Genomic DNA, 17,678 nt, shown 5'->3' with positions numbered 1-17,678 from the left:
TAAAATGTATAGACGTACAGGATACATGTATGTGGAGTCGTGCTTCAGAGTTGATCTATAAAGGACAAATCCAGCTGGTCACAAGCTATCTCTGCCATGCGGCGGGGCCGGGATTAGAACCCGCCAATGTGTATCTGCGAAGGAAACACTTGATACTTTGTATTCCATATGTTGAAGGGGGCGGGGCTACATAGCGGCTCACGCGTGCTAGAACCAATCATATCCGTCCTAATACAGGACGAGCGATACTAAAGAGCTCAATATTAGTCATGATAAACGACGATTTATTGTGTATGGCGGGAAAGGACGGGCGCAGGATAGGCGCAAATTGCCCGAAAGGGGCGCTAAACTGGCGGTAACCGGGCGCAGAATGCGAGCTGAAATGATACATTTAGGCGCCAACACATGTCAGTTATACAGCTTAGCGCCTATTAGGTTTGTCATGTGACCAGGGGCGGGGCCCCCTACAGAAGGATGGCTAGGAGAAGGGCGCCCCCTAGAGAATGATGGACAGGAGGGGCGGGGTTCCTCTAGCTGATGGTCAGGAGGGGCGGGGTTCCTCTAGCTGATGGTCAGGAGGGGCGCGGTTCCTCTAGCTGATGGTCAGGAGGGGCGGGGTTCCTCTAGCTGATAGTCAGGAGGGCCGTTCTCCTCTATTTGATGGACAGAAGGGGAGGAACCTGGGCAGACCATTTGGAAACCCGGGCGCTGCCCGAGGGCCCGGAGTCAGTAGGGGGCCCCATGAGATGCCCCTGGTACCTTTATCATAGGCTTTTTTGAGTTTGGGCAAGGACACAGGGGCCCCATGATCCCCTATTGCCCGGGGGCCCCATGAGTTGTCAGTCCGCCCCTGGAAGGAGCTCATCTTGCTGATGGACAGGAGAGGCGGGGCTCCATTAGCTGATAGTCAGGAGGGGTGGGGCTCCTGTAGCTGATGGACAGGAGAGGCGGGGCTCCTTTAGCTGATAGGAGGGGTGGGGCTCCTGTAGTTGATGGACAGAAGGGGCGGGGATCCTATAGCTGATGGACAGTAGAGGCGGGGCTCCTTTAGCTGATAGTCAGGAGGGGTGGGGCTCCTGTAGCTGATGGACAGGAGAGGCGGGGCTCCTTTAGCTGATAGTCAGGAGGGGTGGGGCTCCTGTAGCTGATGGACAGAAGGGGCGGGGATCCTATAGCTGATGGACAGGAGGGGCGGGGATCCTATAGCTGATGGACAGTAGAGGCGGGGCTCCTATGGCTGATGGTCAGGAAGGTTGGAGCTCCTGTATCTGATAGACAGGAGGGGTGTGGTTCACAAACAAGGAAGTGGAACGGCCAGGTGAGCAGACAGGTGAGGGAGGCTGCGGGCAGCTGGGAAGTATATATATATAATGTATTGGTGTGATGATATTTGTCTCCTTCAGTCAGCTCATTCTGGGCTCCTCCTCCATGTGTGCGGAGTGCGGTCTCTGGTATTGCTGAGTAGCTCAGCCCCGGCAGTGTGGTTGGACAGGTTGGGACAAGTGTGATGAAGGCTGCACTGTATACACCGACACAGCTGGGAAGGGGAGTTTCAGTCACCTCTTCCAGTGCGCACTGTTCATCCTTCACCACTTCTTGCTTGATTTTTATTTTTTTTTTATTGGGCATGTTTTATAACAGTAAAAAAAAAATTTTTTTTTCAAAAATTTAAATCTTTTTTCATTTATATAGCAAAAAATGAAAACCCCCAGTTGGGATCCAGTACCACCAAAATAAAGCTCTATATGTATGAAAAAAATGATGTAATTCTTTTGTAGGAAAAACACTGCTTTTTGCTTTAAAAAAAAAAAAAGTCCAAAAAAGCTGCAGTTCAAAAACACATTGATGTGAACATGCTCCATTGGAAACCTTGTTAAAGCATTACTAAACCCTGGACCCTGCATCCATTATAACTGGTCACCCCGGATCCTGCATCCACTATACCCGCTCTCCCCGGATCCTGCATCCACTATATCCGCTCTCCCCGGATCCTGCATCCACTATACCCGCTCTCCCCAGATCCTGCATCCACTATATCCGCTCTCCCCGGATCCTGCATCCACTATATCCGCTCTCCCCGGACCCTGCATTCACTATACCCGCTCTCCCCGGATCCTGCATCCACTATATCCGCTCTCCCCGGATCCTGCATCCACTATATCCGCTCTCCCCGGATCCTGCATCCACTATACCCGCTCTCCCCGGACCCTGCATCCACTATATCCGCTCTCCCCGGATCCTGCATCCACTATATCCGGTCTCCCCGGACCCTGCATCCACTATGTCCGGTCTCCCCGGACCCTTCATCCACTATGTCCGGTCTCCCCGGACCCTGCATCCACTATACCCGGTCTCCCCGGACCCTGCATCCACTATGTCCGGTCTCCCCGGACCCTGCATCCACTATGTCCGGTCTCCCCGAACCCTTCATCCACTATACCCGGTCTCCCCGGACCCTGCATCCACTATGTCCGGTCTCCCCGGACCCTGCATCCACTATGTCCGGTCTCCCCGGACCCTGCATCCACTATGTCCGGTCTCCCCGGACCCTGCATCCACTATGTCCGGTCTCCCCGGACCCTGCATCCACTATGTCCGGTCTCCCCGGACCCTGCATCCACTATGTCCGGTCTCCCCGGACCCTGCATCCACTATGTCCGGTCTCCCCGGACCCTGCATCCACTATGTCCGGTCTCCCCGGACCCTGCATCCACTATGTCCGGTCTCCCCGGACCCTGCATCCACTATGTCCGCACTCCCCGGACCCTGCATCCACTATGTCCGCTCTCCCCGGACCCTGCATCCACTATGTCCGTTCTCCCCGGACCCTGCATCCACTATGTCCGGTCTCCCCGGACCCTGCATCCACTATACCCGCTCTCCCCGGATCCTGCATCCACTATACCCGCTCTCCCCGGATCCTGCATCCACTATACCCGCTCTCCCCGGACCCTGCATTCACTATATCCGCTCTCCCCGGACCCTGCATTCACTATATCCGGTCTCCCCGGACCCTGCATTCACTATATCCGCTCTCCTTGGACCCTGCATTCACTGTATCCGGTCTCCCCGGACCCTGCATTCACTGTATCCGGTTTCCCCGGACCCTGCATTCACTGTATCCGGTCTCCCAGGACCCTGCATTCACTATATCCGGTTTCCCTGGACCCTGCATTCACTATATCTGGTTTCCCTGGACCCTGCATTCACTATATCTGGTCTCCCTGGACCCTGCATTCACTATATCTGGTCTCCCTGGACCCTGCATTCACTATATCTGGTTTCCCAGGACCCTGCATTCACTATATCTGGTCTCCCCGGACCCTGCATTCACTATATCTTGTCTCCCTGGACCCTGCATTCACTATATCTGGTCTCCCCGGACCCTGCATTCACTATATCTGGTTTCCCAGGACCCTGCATTCACTATATCTGGTCTCCCCGGACCCTGCATTCACTATATCTGGTCTCCCTGGACCCTGCATTCACTATATCTGGTTTCCCAGGACCCTGCATTCACTATATCTTGTCTCCCTGGACCCTGCATTCACTATATCTGGTCTCCCCGGACCCTGCATTCACTATATCTGGTCTCCCCAGACCCTGCATTCACTATATCTGGTCTCCCCGGACCCTGCATTCACTATATCCGGTCTCCTCGGACCCTGCATTCACTATATCCGGTCTCCTCGGACCCTGCATTCACTATATCTGGTCTCCCACAGTACACAGAACATGGAAATGCAACTCTTCTAGTAAATATAAACTGCTAAATACCTTTTCTCATCAGCAGTTAGAGCAGTCTTGTGACTTCTATCAGTGTCCAGCAGAGCACTGGTTAAAGCTTGTAGGAGGAGTTTTCTTTCTGCTCTAGGATGATGCAGAGCCCCTGACCTCTGTCCTGACAGTGCTGATTGGTCCTGTGCTGATAACATGCACTCTCCGAAGAATAAACCAAAGCTCTAGCAACACACTAAACTGAGCATGTGCATGTGGCTACAGGTTCAGTCTGTCTTATCAGGAGATAAGACGTGGATATTTGAACAAGTGGAGGGACAGAGAAGACAGGATCATACGTTCTTTTTACACAATGCAGAGGATTAACCCCGTAGGTTCCCCAGTGAGTATAACAAGCATGCTTTACTGCATATACAGACTGATTTTACTGTTGTGGGTTTAGTAACACTTTAAATGGACTGTAGTGCTTTTCTGCAAAAAGCACTAAAAGAACACATTGGTGTGAACGGAGCTTTCATGTTGAGTTTTCCAATCTGTCTGTTGTACCAGGTCATTTTTTGCAGCCAGAGTCAGTCAGGCACTAATAGATTTTCTGTGTTTTCAGTGCAGCCATGCAGCTTTTTATCAGTGGCCAGTCGCTGCACACCTTGGATGTGTCTGACGAGGACACGGTGCTGGATGTTAAGGTATGCGTCTGCTTGTATTTCAAGCCTGTCTCTGGCTGAATTTATATTTTATAATATAGTTAACAGAGCATTGTAAAAAAAAAAAAAAATTGTTAAAAGTAGAACTATAGGCAAAACTTTTTTTTATTCATTTTGGATACAGTAAGGGAGGATATGAACCGTCAGATTTTTTTTTTTTTTCGCTATCTGTGTCCCATTGGAGAGATTTCCCTTCACTTCCTGTCTCAGCCATACAGGGAATTTCTTGGGGTCCCCCCAGGTCACCAGAACTAGTGTCCCCATTGGAAGATTACCCCTCTATTACTTTTCTAGAGACACCCTGAAATTTGGGATTTTCTTTACTTTCAGTGATAATGGTAAACAGGCAGGGGCGGACTGACAACTCATGGGGCCCCCGGGCAATAGGGGATCATGGGGCCCGTGTCCTTGCCCAAACTCAAAAAAGCCTATGCAAAAAGGTACCAGGGGCATCTCATGGGGCCCCCTACTGACCCCGGGCCCTCAGGCAGTGCCCAAGTTTCCAAATGGTCAGTCCGCCCCTGTAAACAGGACAAACAGAGAAGGTGAATCTCCCCAATGAGGGTACAAACAGTAATACATTCTGACGGGTTCTAATCCCTCTCCAATTTATCCAAAACTTAAAAAAAAAAGTTTTGCCTTTAGTTATACTTTAAAAATGGGACAAAAAAAGGACATTATGGTTCAGTTCACACACTGGGACCTCAGTCGTGCGACCAGTTTGCAACTTTTGTGATTTAACATTGAAGTCTATGGCACTCAAGTCGCAGAAAAGTAGTGCATTAACCTTTTTTTGTCGCTGTGACTTGAGTCGCATTGATTAGGATGGCACCCAGTGGAAATGAATGTGTTTTGACTTGTCACACGAGTTTGTGTTCCAAGTCGCGGCAGTGTGAACAGGGCTTAGTCAAGTGATCTACTGCAGTACCTCTTTCTAGGCAGAAGATGTCCTCAGCCTTCTGCGTTGAATGACACCCAGTACAGCTAGATACTTTCTCTGGGTTAATGCGTTTGTAAAGGCAATTTTTTTTTCTTTATTAAAATAATAAACATGTTTCACCTGCTCTGTGCAGTGGTATCTGGGGTCCCTTGCTGGCGCTCCTGACTCCTCCTCTGCTGTATATTTCCCCATAACAAATGCTTGCTATGGGGACATACATGTGGGCTCAATCCTGAGGTGGGCTGTGTGTGTCCATAAACACACATAGCACAGCTTGGCCCCTGCCCCCCACTTGGCTCACAGGGTTTGACTGACAGCATCAGGAGCCAATGGCTTCTGCTACTCTCAGCCAAGCTTATGAGAGTGGGGAGAAGGGAGAGAATATCAGCAGACAGGCATGACACTGAATCAATACAGGACTTGGGTGAGTATTTGAGGGGGAAGGGGGAGGGCACAGCAAATAGCAAAATATATTTTATCCTAAAGTAAGCTCCAAGGAGCAGGACCCTCCTATCCATCTTGTATTGAGCCATATTGTTGCTGTATTGTCTCCCGTTATATTGTAAAGCGCTGAGCAAACTGTTGGCACTAAATAAATCCTGTATAATAATAATAAAAAGTGTTACTAAACCCATGACCCTGCATTCACTATATCTGGTTTTCCACAATACACGGGACATGGAAGTGTAATTATTTTAGTAAATATAAACTGCTAAATACCTTTTCTCAGCAGTATATAGCCTCTTGTGACTTCTATCAGTGTTCTTCTGAGCACTGGTTAAAGCTTCTAGGAGGAGTTTTCTCTAGGAGGATGCAGAATCCATGACCTCTGTCTGGACAGTGCTGATTGTCCCTCTCTCAAGAAAAAAAAAAAAAAAACCTCTCTAGCAATACACAAAACTGAGCATGTGCAGAGGGACTCCACAGGATATGTCTTATCAGGAGATAAAAGGGGGATACTGGAAGAAGAGGGTCAGAGAAGTCAGGATCAAACAGCCTTTTTACACAATGCAGAGGATTAACCCCTTAGGTTCCACAGTGAGTATAACAAGCATGCTTTACTGCATATACAGACTGATTTTACTGTTGTGGGTTTAGTAACACTTCAATGCAGGGAAAGTATTAAAGCGGAACTCCACCCAGAAGGGGAAGTCTATAAGACACACAGAGCTGCGACTTGACCCTCCCGTCCCTTCGCTCTCGCTGGTGTGCTTAAGCCAATGAGGAGGGAGAGAAGGAGGGAGAGGGAGAGAAGGAGGGAGAGAGAGAGGGAAAAAGAAAGAGAGGGAGGGGAAGGGAGGGAGAGAGAGATTGATTCCCATGTGCATTGCTGGATCAGGAGGGGGCTCAGGTGAGTATAAGGGGGAGGGGGTCTGGGGGGGAGCAGCACACAGGTTTTTTTTAACCTTCATCCATAAAATGCATGAAGGTAAAAAAAACCTTCAGCCTTTACAACCCCTTTAATGCTCTCTTCATCCCTTTTTCTCCATTAAAGCCCAAACTCTGGCCTCCATGAGGCCTCAGCAAGCAGTACGCTTTTTTGTTTTCTTTTAATCAAGCTGATCAGTAAACACTGTGCCACCCTATGTTCGGTCTTGTAATGGCAGTGCAGTTCATGGTCTTGGATGATGTAGGGAGCAGTGCACCACTTTCTGCATCAAAAGTGCGTGGTTCTTAGGGGTGGGACCATGCCTCTCTGCACTAACAGTCTTTCCTCGGTCTTCAGGTTGAGTGATGCTGGGTGTCATTCAACCTGGAACACTGAGTGCATCGTTTGAAAAATAAGAGGTACTGTAGGAGACAGTTCTGGATTGAATCTAAGTATTGCAGCCACAGATGCCCTTTGTACAATATAAGTGCCCCTACATGCTTACCTGTCACCCAGATTGCTCTTTTTCTGTGTCTGACCACTTGCTTTTTTTCGCTGCTGTCTTTGGTTTTCTGTTGGAGGTTGGTTTTATGCGAATATTGCAATAGAACACTACAGTAATATTCCCCATTGGCTACTCTCCAGTAAAACATTGTCTCCCTTATTATCAGTTGCAGTAACCATGATGTCTTATTTCTGCCATTTTCAGGCTCGTGTAGCACAACTTGAAGGCCTCTCGGATTGTGATGTTGTGCTGTCCTATGGAGGAGCGGCACTGGAGGATGATGTGGTTTTGTCTCAGAGTGGTGTTGGTGACCAGTGTACACTGGACTTGGCGGGAAGACTTCTGGGAGGTGCGTATTTCAGCTGGGTTGTGTTCATTTACAACAGGGGTGTCAAACTGGCGTCCCTCCAGCTGTTGCAAAACTACAAGTCCCATCATGCCTCTGCCTTTCAGTCATGCTTGAAACTTTCAATCTTGCAATGCCTCATGGGACTTGTAGTTTGGCAACAGCTGGAGGGCCGTCAGTTTGACACCTGTGATTTACAAGGACAGTAAATTAAAAAAAGCTGTGTAATCAATCCCTCATGTGATCTTGGCCCACGCAAAGATTCCAAAAACATGAAGAATACTTGCACCAAGAAAAGAAGTAGGCTGCCAGTATTGACCTCCCATTTTTAAAAGGCTATATTTTTTTTTTAATGCAAAAGACCTATAGTTCTTGACCCTGAACACATTATGCCGGTCAGACATCGTGCCTTCAGTAGCTGCATGCATGTTCCGGACAGTGGCTTAGAATGTACTGAAGCCAAAGACAGCCAGGCAACAAGCATTATCAAAAGGCAGAAATGGATGCCTCTGTATTTCTAACAGCACATGCTTTCTTTAACCGCCTGCCATATATGGTAATGACGGGCGCAAGACTGTTGTCATATGACGTCCTCCCATTCTAACCATGCGTGCGCAGCTCTGGGAGCGTGCAGTGCGGCGATCGGTGGTGCGCTGTGTCCCTAGGAGACAGCGGATCACCGATCAACGGAAAGAGCTGAAGATGTTGGCTCGGTCATGTGTCCAATCATAGCTGATCACATGTAATTAGGGAAATGCTGGTTATCGGCATTTCTCTCCTCCTGAGCTGTCACGCTGACCGTTTGAGAGGAGAAGAGAGCCGGTAATCGGCTTTGCTCAGAGGGGAAATGTACACTGATCATCAGGGCACTGATGATCAGTGTACCCTGATGATCTGTATAGCCCCAGCAGTGCCACCTGTCAGTGTCCATCATTGCCAGCTGTCAGTGATCATCAATGCCACCTGCCAGTGCTCATCAGTGCCACATCAATGCCACATATCAGTGCCTACCAGTGCACATCAATGCCACATATCAGTGACCATCTGAGCTCCCTTTCAGTGTTACCTATCAGTGCCAGTCAGTGCTGCCAATCAGCGCTGCCTAACAGTGCCCGTCAGTGCCACCTAACAGTGCCATATTGAGTGCTGCCTATCAGTGCCTCCTCATCAGTGCCGCCTCATTAGCTCACATCAGTGAAGGAAAAAAATCACTTATTTACAAACTTTTATAACAAAAACTAAGAAAAAACGTTTTTTTTTTCCAAAATTTTCTGTCATTTTTGGTTTGTTTAGAAAAAACTAAAAATCCCAGGAGGTGATTAAATACCACCAAAAGAAAGCTCTATCTGTCTCAAAAAAAATTATAAAAATGTCATATGGGTACAGTGTTGCATGACCGCGCAATTGTCATTCAAAATGAGACAGCGCTGAAAGCTGAAAATTGGCCTGGGCAGGAAGGGGGTATAGGTGCCCGGTAGGCGAGTGGTTAAGGGCTTGAAGCCTTTTGGATACAAATTTAAAAGATGTCTTTAGAGAAAAGAGTGTTTTCAGTCAGATCAACCCCCGTCTGGTAGAGTTGCACTGAGATAAGAGACAGTTGTGGCTTTTTTGTGGGTTTTAGTCCTCATGTACACTGGATGTTTTTACAGCTGCTGTTTTTGGCTTTTAAATAAAGTGTATATGCAGCACACAAATAATGCTCTAATATATTAGTGTTATAGGTAGATGTATACCATAAACATATATCATTGTGCATAGTGAACACATATACTCAAATACACATACAAATATATTCAAATCCTTGTGTCATAAGTAACAAACGCATGTGCCCAAACATGCGTTGAAATTACCCAAAAATAATCATGTCCATAAAAAAAAATTAAACATATTAAATGCCAAATTCATCATAAATCACTCCCAGTATCATACATCCGCGTGATGAACTTGATGTATGCTGTGTTTGAAATTCACCATATTAAACAAACAGTTTTTATAGTGAATTGTGCCTTTTTAATACTGCCGTGCTTCATGTGATATTAAAATCCAACCGAAGTGCAATAGTGTTCCTCTTCAGTGTCCACACTCCCCCGACACACTATTGCGCTCACCTTAATGTCTGACCTGTATCCCAGGTCAAACTAGGCTTTTACCTTTTAACTGGGTAGGTATATAGATGTAACTGCTTCTTCCACTATCAGGTGTATTACTGCTCTTCCACCGTCAGCTTACTATCTCCTCCAACTCCGCTCCATACATATGAAAAAGATGCTTCTCATAGTGTAGTATTTATAAATAAAAACACCTTTATTAAAATACAAAAATTTCCACTCACATTTAATAGTGTCCAACTGGGACACTGCAGGATAAACTGTGTGTTTGAATGCTGTTTTCTATACCAAGATGGCGGTCTTTGTACTTCCTGTTTTGCGGCTTGACGTAATCAGTGTACCCTACGCGTTACGTCACATATCGTGACTTCATCAAAACGTGATAAATCGTGGCAATCCAGCGTTTTTGGAGTATTTTTGACCAAGAAAAATATTTTTTTTTTGGTTAAATCTAAAAAACGCAGCTAAACGCTAATACAAAAACCAAAAAAAAAAGCTGAAAAACTCACATTTTTAACGTGATTTTACACAGCTAACATTACCAGCGTTACGCCCCGTGTGCATGGAGCCTTGACCTTAAATACTGTATGTACTGCACAAAACTTGAGTTTTACTTTAAACCCAATATGACCATTTAATTAGTATAAATGATCTGCACATAGACTTCTCGCCATTGTCTTTCATATGTTTGCCTGTCTCACAGGTAAGGTCCATGGGTCACTTGCTCGTGCAGGGAAAGTGAGAGGACAGACTCCTAAGGTAAGTCTTCAATCATAGATCTCCTCCCCTGCTACTTAGTCATGCAATTACCATTTTTCGTAATTATAAACCTGCAAGCCTTTTTATACAAGAAGTTTTTTGAGCCCATATTTATCTTTACTACTATTAAATGTGACTTTGGGAACAGAGAATGAAAGCTTTACAATGGCATTTGCTGCCTGTCACGGTCCACCCCTTTCCCCCCTTGCCTGCTGTTCCTCTGCTCCCTTTCCCTTTGCAGATTCCTCGCATCCTGCAGCAGCCTACATCAAAGGATGGGAGGAAACGCCCTCTGTGGTGCGGGTAGCACCTCTCCTCGGCAAAACCGCCGAGGAGTCGGGCACCCTGCTGAAAATCCCTGGCGCAGGCCGCCAGGGTGCCTCTGCATGCCCCCCCGGCAGGCACGAGGTTTCCCGCACTGTGCGCCGCCAGAGACAAAGGCTGTGCTTCCTGAAGCGTGGCCAGAGTGAGGGGGACGTGCTTCGTTGCCCCGGCATCCCGACGCTGGGCCGGCCGTTGCCGGGGCAACCAGGAAGCGTCCTGCTCCGGCTTAAGAAGGCCCCGTTGTTGGTCCCCCGAGAGAGAGAGAGAACAGCTGTGGAGGTCTGAGCTAAGGCCAGACCCCACTGAGCACTCTGCTAATCCCTGGGGCTAGGATTACCTGCTGCTGTTGTGTGTGCCCAGAAACACTCCGCCAGTTACCCCCTGGGTGCCAAGGAGTACCGCTACCTGCTGTGTGTGCCCCAGAGTACTCGGCCTGTTACCTGCTGTGTGCCAAGGAGTACCGTTACCTGCTGCCTGCGCCCCGGAGTACTCGGCCTGTTACCCGCTGTGTGCCAAGGAGTACCGTTACCTGCTGCCTGCTGTGTGTGCCCCGGAGTACTCGGCCTGTTACCTGCTGTGTGCCAAGGAGTACCGTTACCTGCTGCCTGCACCCCGGAGTACTCGGCCTGTTACCCGGTGTGTGCCAAGGAGTATCATTACCTGCTGCCTGCTGTGTGTGCCCAGGGGGTAAATCTTCCCGAGGGGAAGTGGTTAAGGAGGTAGATGTGGCCAGTTTGGCAGCTGGGAAGAACACAGGGTTGACAGGCATGTGAGTGCTATCAAGGGGGCTGGATGATGGCAGCTACAGGGGCCCCTGCATTACTGCTTAGTATACTGCCTTTTCTATCGCATTTCCACTGCATAATTGTGCATGACTTCTGCTTTGTGCTGCATTTGTTTGTAGGCCAAGTACTGTAATAACTGCATACTGGTTAGCTGGTAAAATGTATTTTATATCTGATAAGGGCTCTTTCGCATGTGTGTTGATTATGAAGAATGAAGCAATGCCTACGAATGCGCCTATAGTGTTTATGTTGTGTTTTCATTGTGTTTATAAAGCATTGAAAAAACTTCAAGAATGCTTCATAAATGCCCATGGAAGTGTTTCTTTTCTAATGGGAAGTACTTAAACCCAGGACCCTTCATTCAATACATATGGATTCCCACCGTACACACATGAAAGTGCAATTATTTTAGTAAATATAAACTGCTAAATACCTTTTCTCATCAGCAGTTAGAGCAGTCTATTGATGATAATAAAAAAAAAAATCATGTTATACTTACCTGCTCTATGTAATGGTTTTGTACAGAACAGCCCCGATCTTCTTTTCAAGTCCCCCACCAGCGCTCCTGGCACCTCCCTCCTGCTGAGTGCCTCCAGAGCAAGCAGCTCGCCATGTGGGCATCCAAGCAGGCTCCCTCCCGAGCCGCTGCTCTGCATGGCCATTCACACACAGAGCCATGGCTCCCCCCCCCTCATTGGTTCACTGACTGCAATTAACAGCAGCGGAAATCAATGGCTTCTGCTGCTGTCTCAGCCAGTGAGAGAGAATCCCCAGACAGCGGAGGCTCTCATACACATTGCTGGATCACATTGGTGCTCAGGTAAATACTGGGGGGGGCTGCTGTTTAAAAAAAAAAGCAAACATGTCATACTTCCTTGCTGTGTAATGGTTTTGCACACAGGGCAGCCCGAATCCTCCGCTCCTCAGGTTCCCCGCCAGTGCTCTTGGCCCCTCCCTCCTGTCAGCTGCTCCCACAGCAAGCAGCTTGCTATGAGGGCACCAGAACAGGTGCGCTCTCAAGCTGCTGTCTGCGTGTGCCTTTGCACATTAGCTGCAAAAATGTTTAGGCATTATTACCCCTCCCCTCCCATAGTTCTCTGATCCCTCATTAGATTCAGTGCTATGCACCTCTGCAGCTCTTCTCTCCCCTCACATCCTGGTATGCCAGGCTTTTCTAAGGCAATTGGAGCCATTGGCTCCTGCTGCCGTCAATCAAATCCAGTGACAAGGGAGTATTTACAACCACTTTAGGGTAAACAAAATGTCCCGGCATTTGTATTGCCCTCTCATCCCCCTTATAATTAGTCCTTTCTCGATTCAGTGCTGTGCCCATCTAAAAGACGGCCCTGCATCCAACCTTCTTTTGATCTTCTTCAAGTAGGTTTTGCATTCACATAGACTTGTAGGGAATGAAAATCCTGCTTAAAGCAAACAAAAACCCAAAAAAACATTTCAAGCAAAGCAACAAAGGGGGTAAAAACCTAAGCTTTTACAAAGTTGCAGCATTTCCTAAGAGCATTGGTAGTTCTTTTTTAGTTTATGGATTGAAATACTCAAATTCAGTAACACCGAACTCCAAAATCAGTGTTTAAGAGCACCAAGTTATGACTTGCTTCCCAACACTGGTGACCTCTCTATTATTAGGTGGCAAAACAGGAAAAGAAGAAGAAGAAAACTGGCCGAGCCAAGAGACGCATGCAGTACAATCGCAGGTTTGTCAATGTGGTGCCCACGTTTGGCAAGAAGAAAGGCCCGAATGCCAATTCCTAAACCAGATTTACTTTCCGGTCCCTGGCACAGCATTGCCAGATAAAATGATTTCTTATTGACTTGAATGTAATTTTTTGATTTGTAATTCTATCAGATTATCTAATAAAGCCGTCTTTATTTTCAGAGCAGGAAAGTACATCCTTAATTACTGATGCATGAAAGTGTACATAGATAAGTCTGAGAATATATATACGGTAGAAGAATCATTCTACCCTCAGAAGTGTCTATAACCACTCTGTTGGCTTTTTGTTGCAAATACAGAATCTGCATAGTTTTTAGGAGGACTTAAACTGTGCCCAATGGATCTTTTCCTTATTACTTATGCAGGCCATAGATGGGGAGAAAACCGGCCGATTTTTCGTTAAAAAAACGAAAAATCGGTCGTTCAAGCGGCCGACCTTACCAGGAACGGTAAAAAAAAACAAAAAAAAAAAAACACACGGCCGATTTTCATCCCGTCTACAGCCGGCAAAAAGTGTCCCTGCAGAGAGCTCCGCTATTTCTTTGACAGTTCCTTGACAGTTATAGCGGTTGCAACAATGTATCTATTTGTATCCATTTTGGATACAGATGGTTTTATTCGGAAACAAATAGATACATTGTTGCAACTGCTATAAATGTCAAGGAACCGTCAAAAAAATAACTGAGCTCTCTGCAGGGACACTTTTTGCAGGACTGGAATTCTTCTTCATCCTCCTCCTTCTTCCTCTTCTTCCTCCTCCTCTTCTTCCTCCTCCTCCTCTTCTTCCTCCTCCTCCTCTTCTTTTTGTCTTCCTCTTGCAGGTCACTGCTCATGCGCAGATTTTTTATTGGTAAAAAGATCGGCCGATTTGCCCATAATTGCCGCGAAAATCGGCCGATCGGCAAAATCGGCCGATCTTTTTCCAACTTTACCAATAAAAAAAAATCTGCCAAAATACCGAAAAACGGCCGAACAATTAGCCCACGAACGATCAGAAAATTATCCGATTTTATTTTCGGCCGAAAAATCGGCCGATTTTCGACCCATCTGTGGCCTGCATTAGTCATTCCTCGTTCCTCTGTGAAAGTGGCCATCTTGGTCAGGAGACAGGACTTCAGGACAATCCAAGCCAAACCAAAAGGGCAGCTCCAATATTTCTGTTTTCAAAGACTCCTTTATAGCAGATCTGCTCCTGCTTTTTTTGTTTAGATGCCCCTTGTACATATTTATTATCCGAGTTAATTGTGCAGTGTTCTAAATAGTTTTCTTTTAGCATCAGCGGTGGTGGGTACTCTTCTTCCTTGCTAAGATCATGGCACATTCAGGGCTCATAGGAAATGGGCTGCACAGGATGGGCCTTTATTCATCTTGAAACAACTGATGATGAATGTCTGGAGCAGTAAGACTTTGGGGGACAGTGCTTGAGGCAAGGTTTTTTTTTTTTTTGTTCATTTTCCCACTTGCTTAACTACTTAATTTGTATTTTCCCAAACTGGAATTCTGCTTTAAACAGTTCAGCTTTTTGAGAGAAAAAAAAAACGAATAGGTGAACTAAAACCCTACACCCTCAACTCCCTTCCTGCCTCCTCATCCATATGATAGTACTCACCAATCAGAAACTCTGAGTCATCCTGGAAGCCCAACAGAATGATGAGGGAGGATTTTCAATCCCCAGGAGCACTAGACCAGCCTGGACATTGATAGCACATCTACCCATGGAGGCAAGTACAGCTGAGAATGGGGGTGTAGGGTGTTAGTTCACTTTCTCTGGAAAAAAAAAAAAAATGAGTAGGTTAACTAACACATTAAAGTGGCTGTAAACCTCAGAGATGAAATGAACAAAGCAAATCCTTCTATAGTGTGTGCACCAATCCAGAGCACTAACTAGCATCTCTTTCTGCTGCCTTGCTCCTCCTGCCATCAGCATGAGTCACTTCTGACAGGTTTTCTGGACACCAAGAGAAAAAAAAAAAATGATGGAAAGGCAGCTCGAGGACACAGCCTATGCCTCAGCTCTGTTCCTGTCTGTTGTGGAGGGAAGCAACACATTCCCCCTTCTCAACCAGCTCTCCTCCCCTTTTTCTGACAGCTCAGACAAGCTTTTTTACATTCTGAACTTTGAACTGATGTAGAGAAAAAGTACTACAGTTAAACAGGTACAACTTTATATAGGAGGATTTTTTTTTTTTTTTAATCTCTGTGGATCACCTGAGGCCAGTCACTTCAGTAAGTATTCAACCACTTTAACCATTGGCTATGTTTACACCTGGCACTTCTGTATCACTGCTCTGAAACACAAGGACGACTCACTTCCACTTAAAGGGATTGTACTTATACAAATGTTTTCATTGTTTTTAACAAGGTAATAGTGTAGTTATACTGTATGTCCTTGTCTGCCCTAACTTTTAATGATAAGCTGACATGTGGTTGCAGTTTGTAGTGGCATGGCTCATCTATTCCCCTATGTTCATGTATTCATACACCTATCTTGTCCATGCTCACAAAAGTGACAAGACAGCTTCCTGTTCTGAATCACACAGCATCCAATGCATGCATTGCCATCCACTCTGTGTTACAACCTGTGTCTGTATCACATCTGATTACGCTGTAGCTCTCACCTGTACCAGCAGTAAACTGGGAGACTCCGGGACTGTCAGGTCTCACACTACATCCAACATTCATGCAATAACCTGTTCAGTGTCATGCAGCATGCCTCATGTTTGACCGCAGACAGAAACTTCTAACAAAGAAATGTCAATATATATATATATATACTCTACTATAAGCTGTGTGTACAGGCCATCAAATGACACCATGAAGCTACATGATCCATGTACATCCTATGCAGGTGAAAAACACAAGATACGGGTAGGAGGGCATATAGAATGCCTTGAAGGTGTGTTGGCATTATAAAACCTAAAGGTAAGTGGGAGCTCACAGCCTTGAAAAATTACAGCTAGCTAAAATGTATTCTGAACCGAGATAACAGAAGGTTGTAGCCGTGAATTAGCCACTTTACATTAAGGTTGACAATCTTTGTGAAATGGGTGAATGGTGCTGCTTAAAGTGGAATAACACCAAAAAAGGGAAGTTCTGCTTCAGATTCCCCCCCCCCCCATATTTGGCATTTTTTTTTGGGGGGGGGGACAGAACTTTGTAGCAAAAACGCACCTTTGTGTTTAAAAAGTCTGACCCTTTCCAAAAATGCAGCTGCTCAAAATAGCACAGATGTGCACGTTCCATAGGAAACCATGTCCAATGGACTTGAGCCTTTTTGCAGAAAGGCACTAATGTGCGCCCCAGCTTCTCTTATAAAGGACAGGGACCAGCTCCTGAGCTGCAGCACTTAGCACCCACCTCCCAATTCACTGGTGAGGGCACCTAACAGCATTACGGGCCAATACCTGGGTGGAGCTGGGTAAGAACAGAATAAGAGGTCTCCCTGGTATGACCGCATGTAGGAAGGTACCTTTTACTGCCTGATTTTATCAGTTGTCTGTTCAGTACTTTTAGATTTCTATTAATACTCACTGCCAATTGTTCACATTACTGACACCACGTACATTTTAAAAATATTAACCCAATCACTTAAGTCGCATACGTTTTAGGCTAGGTTCACACAGACGCAGGTTGCATTTGAGCAGTTTTTGCATTGCGTTTTTTTTCTTTTTGTATTTTTCTTGTTGCTAGGCAGATTTAAAACCCATCAAAAATGTAATACATGCTTTTCTGCAGAGTTTCTATTGAAGTCTATAGAACCAAAAACGTAACTTTTTGCATTCAAAAAATTTCCTGACCCTTTCCAAAAAAACGCACAGGTGTGAACATGTCCCACAGGAAATCATGTTAAATGGACTGTACCGTCTTTCTGCAAAAACGCTGCAGAAAACACTTAGGTGTTGGTTGGATTTTCTGCACCAGGAGTTACTTCACTTTATTGGCACGTGTGTTGGAGTTGAAGTAGTGGTGTTACCCACTCATTGGACTTTTTTGAGCACAGATCAGACTTTGACAGTTTGATTCAATCAGCGTGTTACTTGCACGTGTTCAGGGGCGGACTGACCATTTGGAAACTCGGGCACTGCCCGAGGGCCCGGGGTCAGTAGGGGGCCCCACAAGATGCCCCTGGTACCTTTTTCATAAGCTTTTTTTTTTTTTAATTTGGGCAAGGACACAGGGGCCCCATGATCCCCTATTGCTCGGGGGCCCCATGAGTTGTCAGTCCGCCCCTGCACGTGTTATCACATATGTTTCATCTACATATTAATTTTTTATATTTTTGTATTTATATTGCACTTATGTGATGTTCTTATATTAGAGATCCATTTTTTGGCACATTATTCTATATTTGAATTGGCAATACTTAGG

At 46.3% G+C, this 17,678-nt stretch overlaps 1 protein-coding gene across 2 annotated transcripts; it reads left to right on the top strand.

The window, feature by feature from the left end:
• Positions 1 to 1,210: 1,210 nt before the first annotated feature.
• LOC149441496 (ubiquitin-like FUBI-ribosomal protein eS30 fusion protein) lies at positions 1,211 to 13,473 on the top strand. 2 transcript variants are annotated; one of them, XM_089657220.1, is made up of 5 exons: positions 1,211 to 1,318; positions 4,343 to 4,424; positions 7,461 to 7,605; positions 10,414 to 10,469; positions 13,223 to 13,473. In XM_089657220.1, exons 2-5 carry the CDS (start codon positions 4,350 to 4,352, stop codon positions 13,346 to 13,348), a joined length of 402 nt encoding a protein of 133 aa, XP_089513346.1. In that variant the 5' UTR covers positions 1,211 to 1,318; positions 4,343 to 4,349; the 3' UTR covers positions 13,349 to 13,473. The 2 variants fall into 2 exon arrangements, with proteins under 2 accessions (XP_089513346.1, XP_089513345.1); XM_089657219.1 differs by having other exon boundaries at positions 1,236 to 1,330.
• The last annotated feature ends 4,205 nt before the right edge of the window (positions 13,474 to 17,678 follow it).

This window comes from Staurois parvus, unplaced genomic scaffold (genome assembly GCF_062004578.1).
Source record: "Staurois parvus isolate SC_StPar_1 unplaced genomic scaffold, SC_StPar_1.0 ptg000978l, whole genome shotgun sequence".
Classification (NCBI taxonomy): domain Eukaryota; kingdom Metazoa; phylum Chordata; class Amphibia; order Anura; family Ranidae; genus Staurois; species Staurois parvus.
This window is presented reverse-complemented; position numbering and strand designations above follow the sequence as displayed.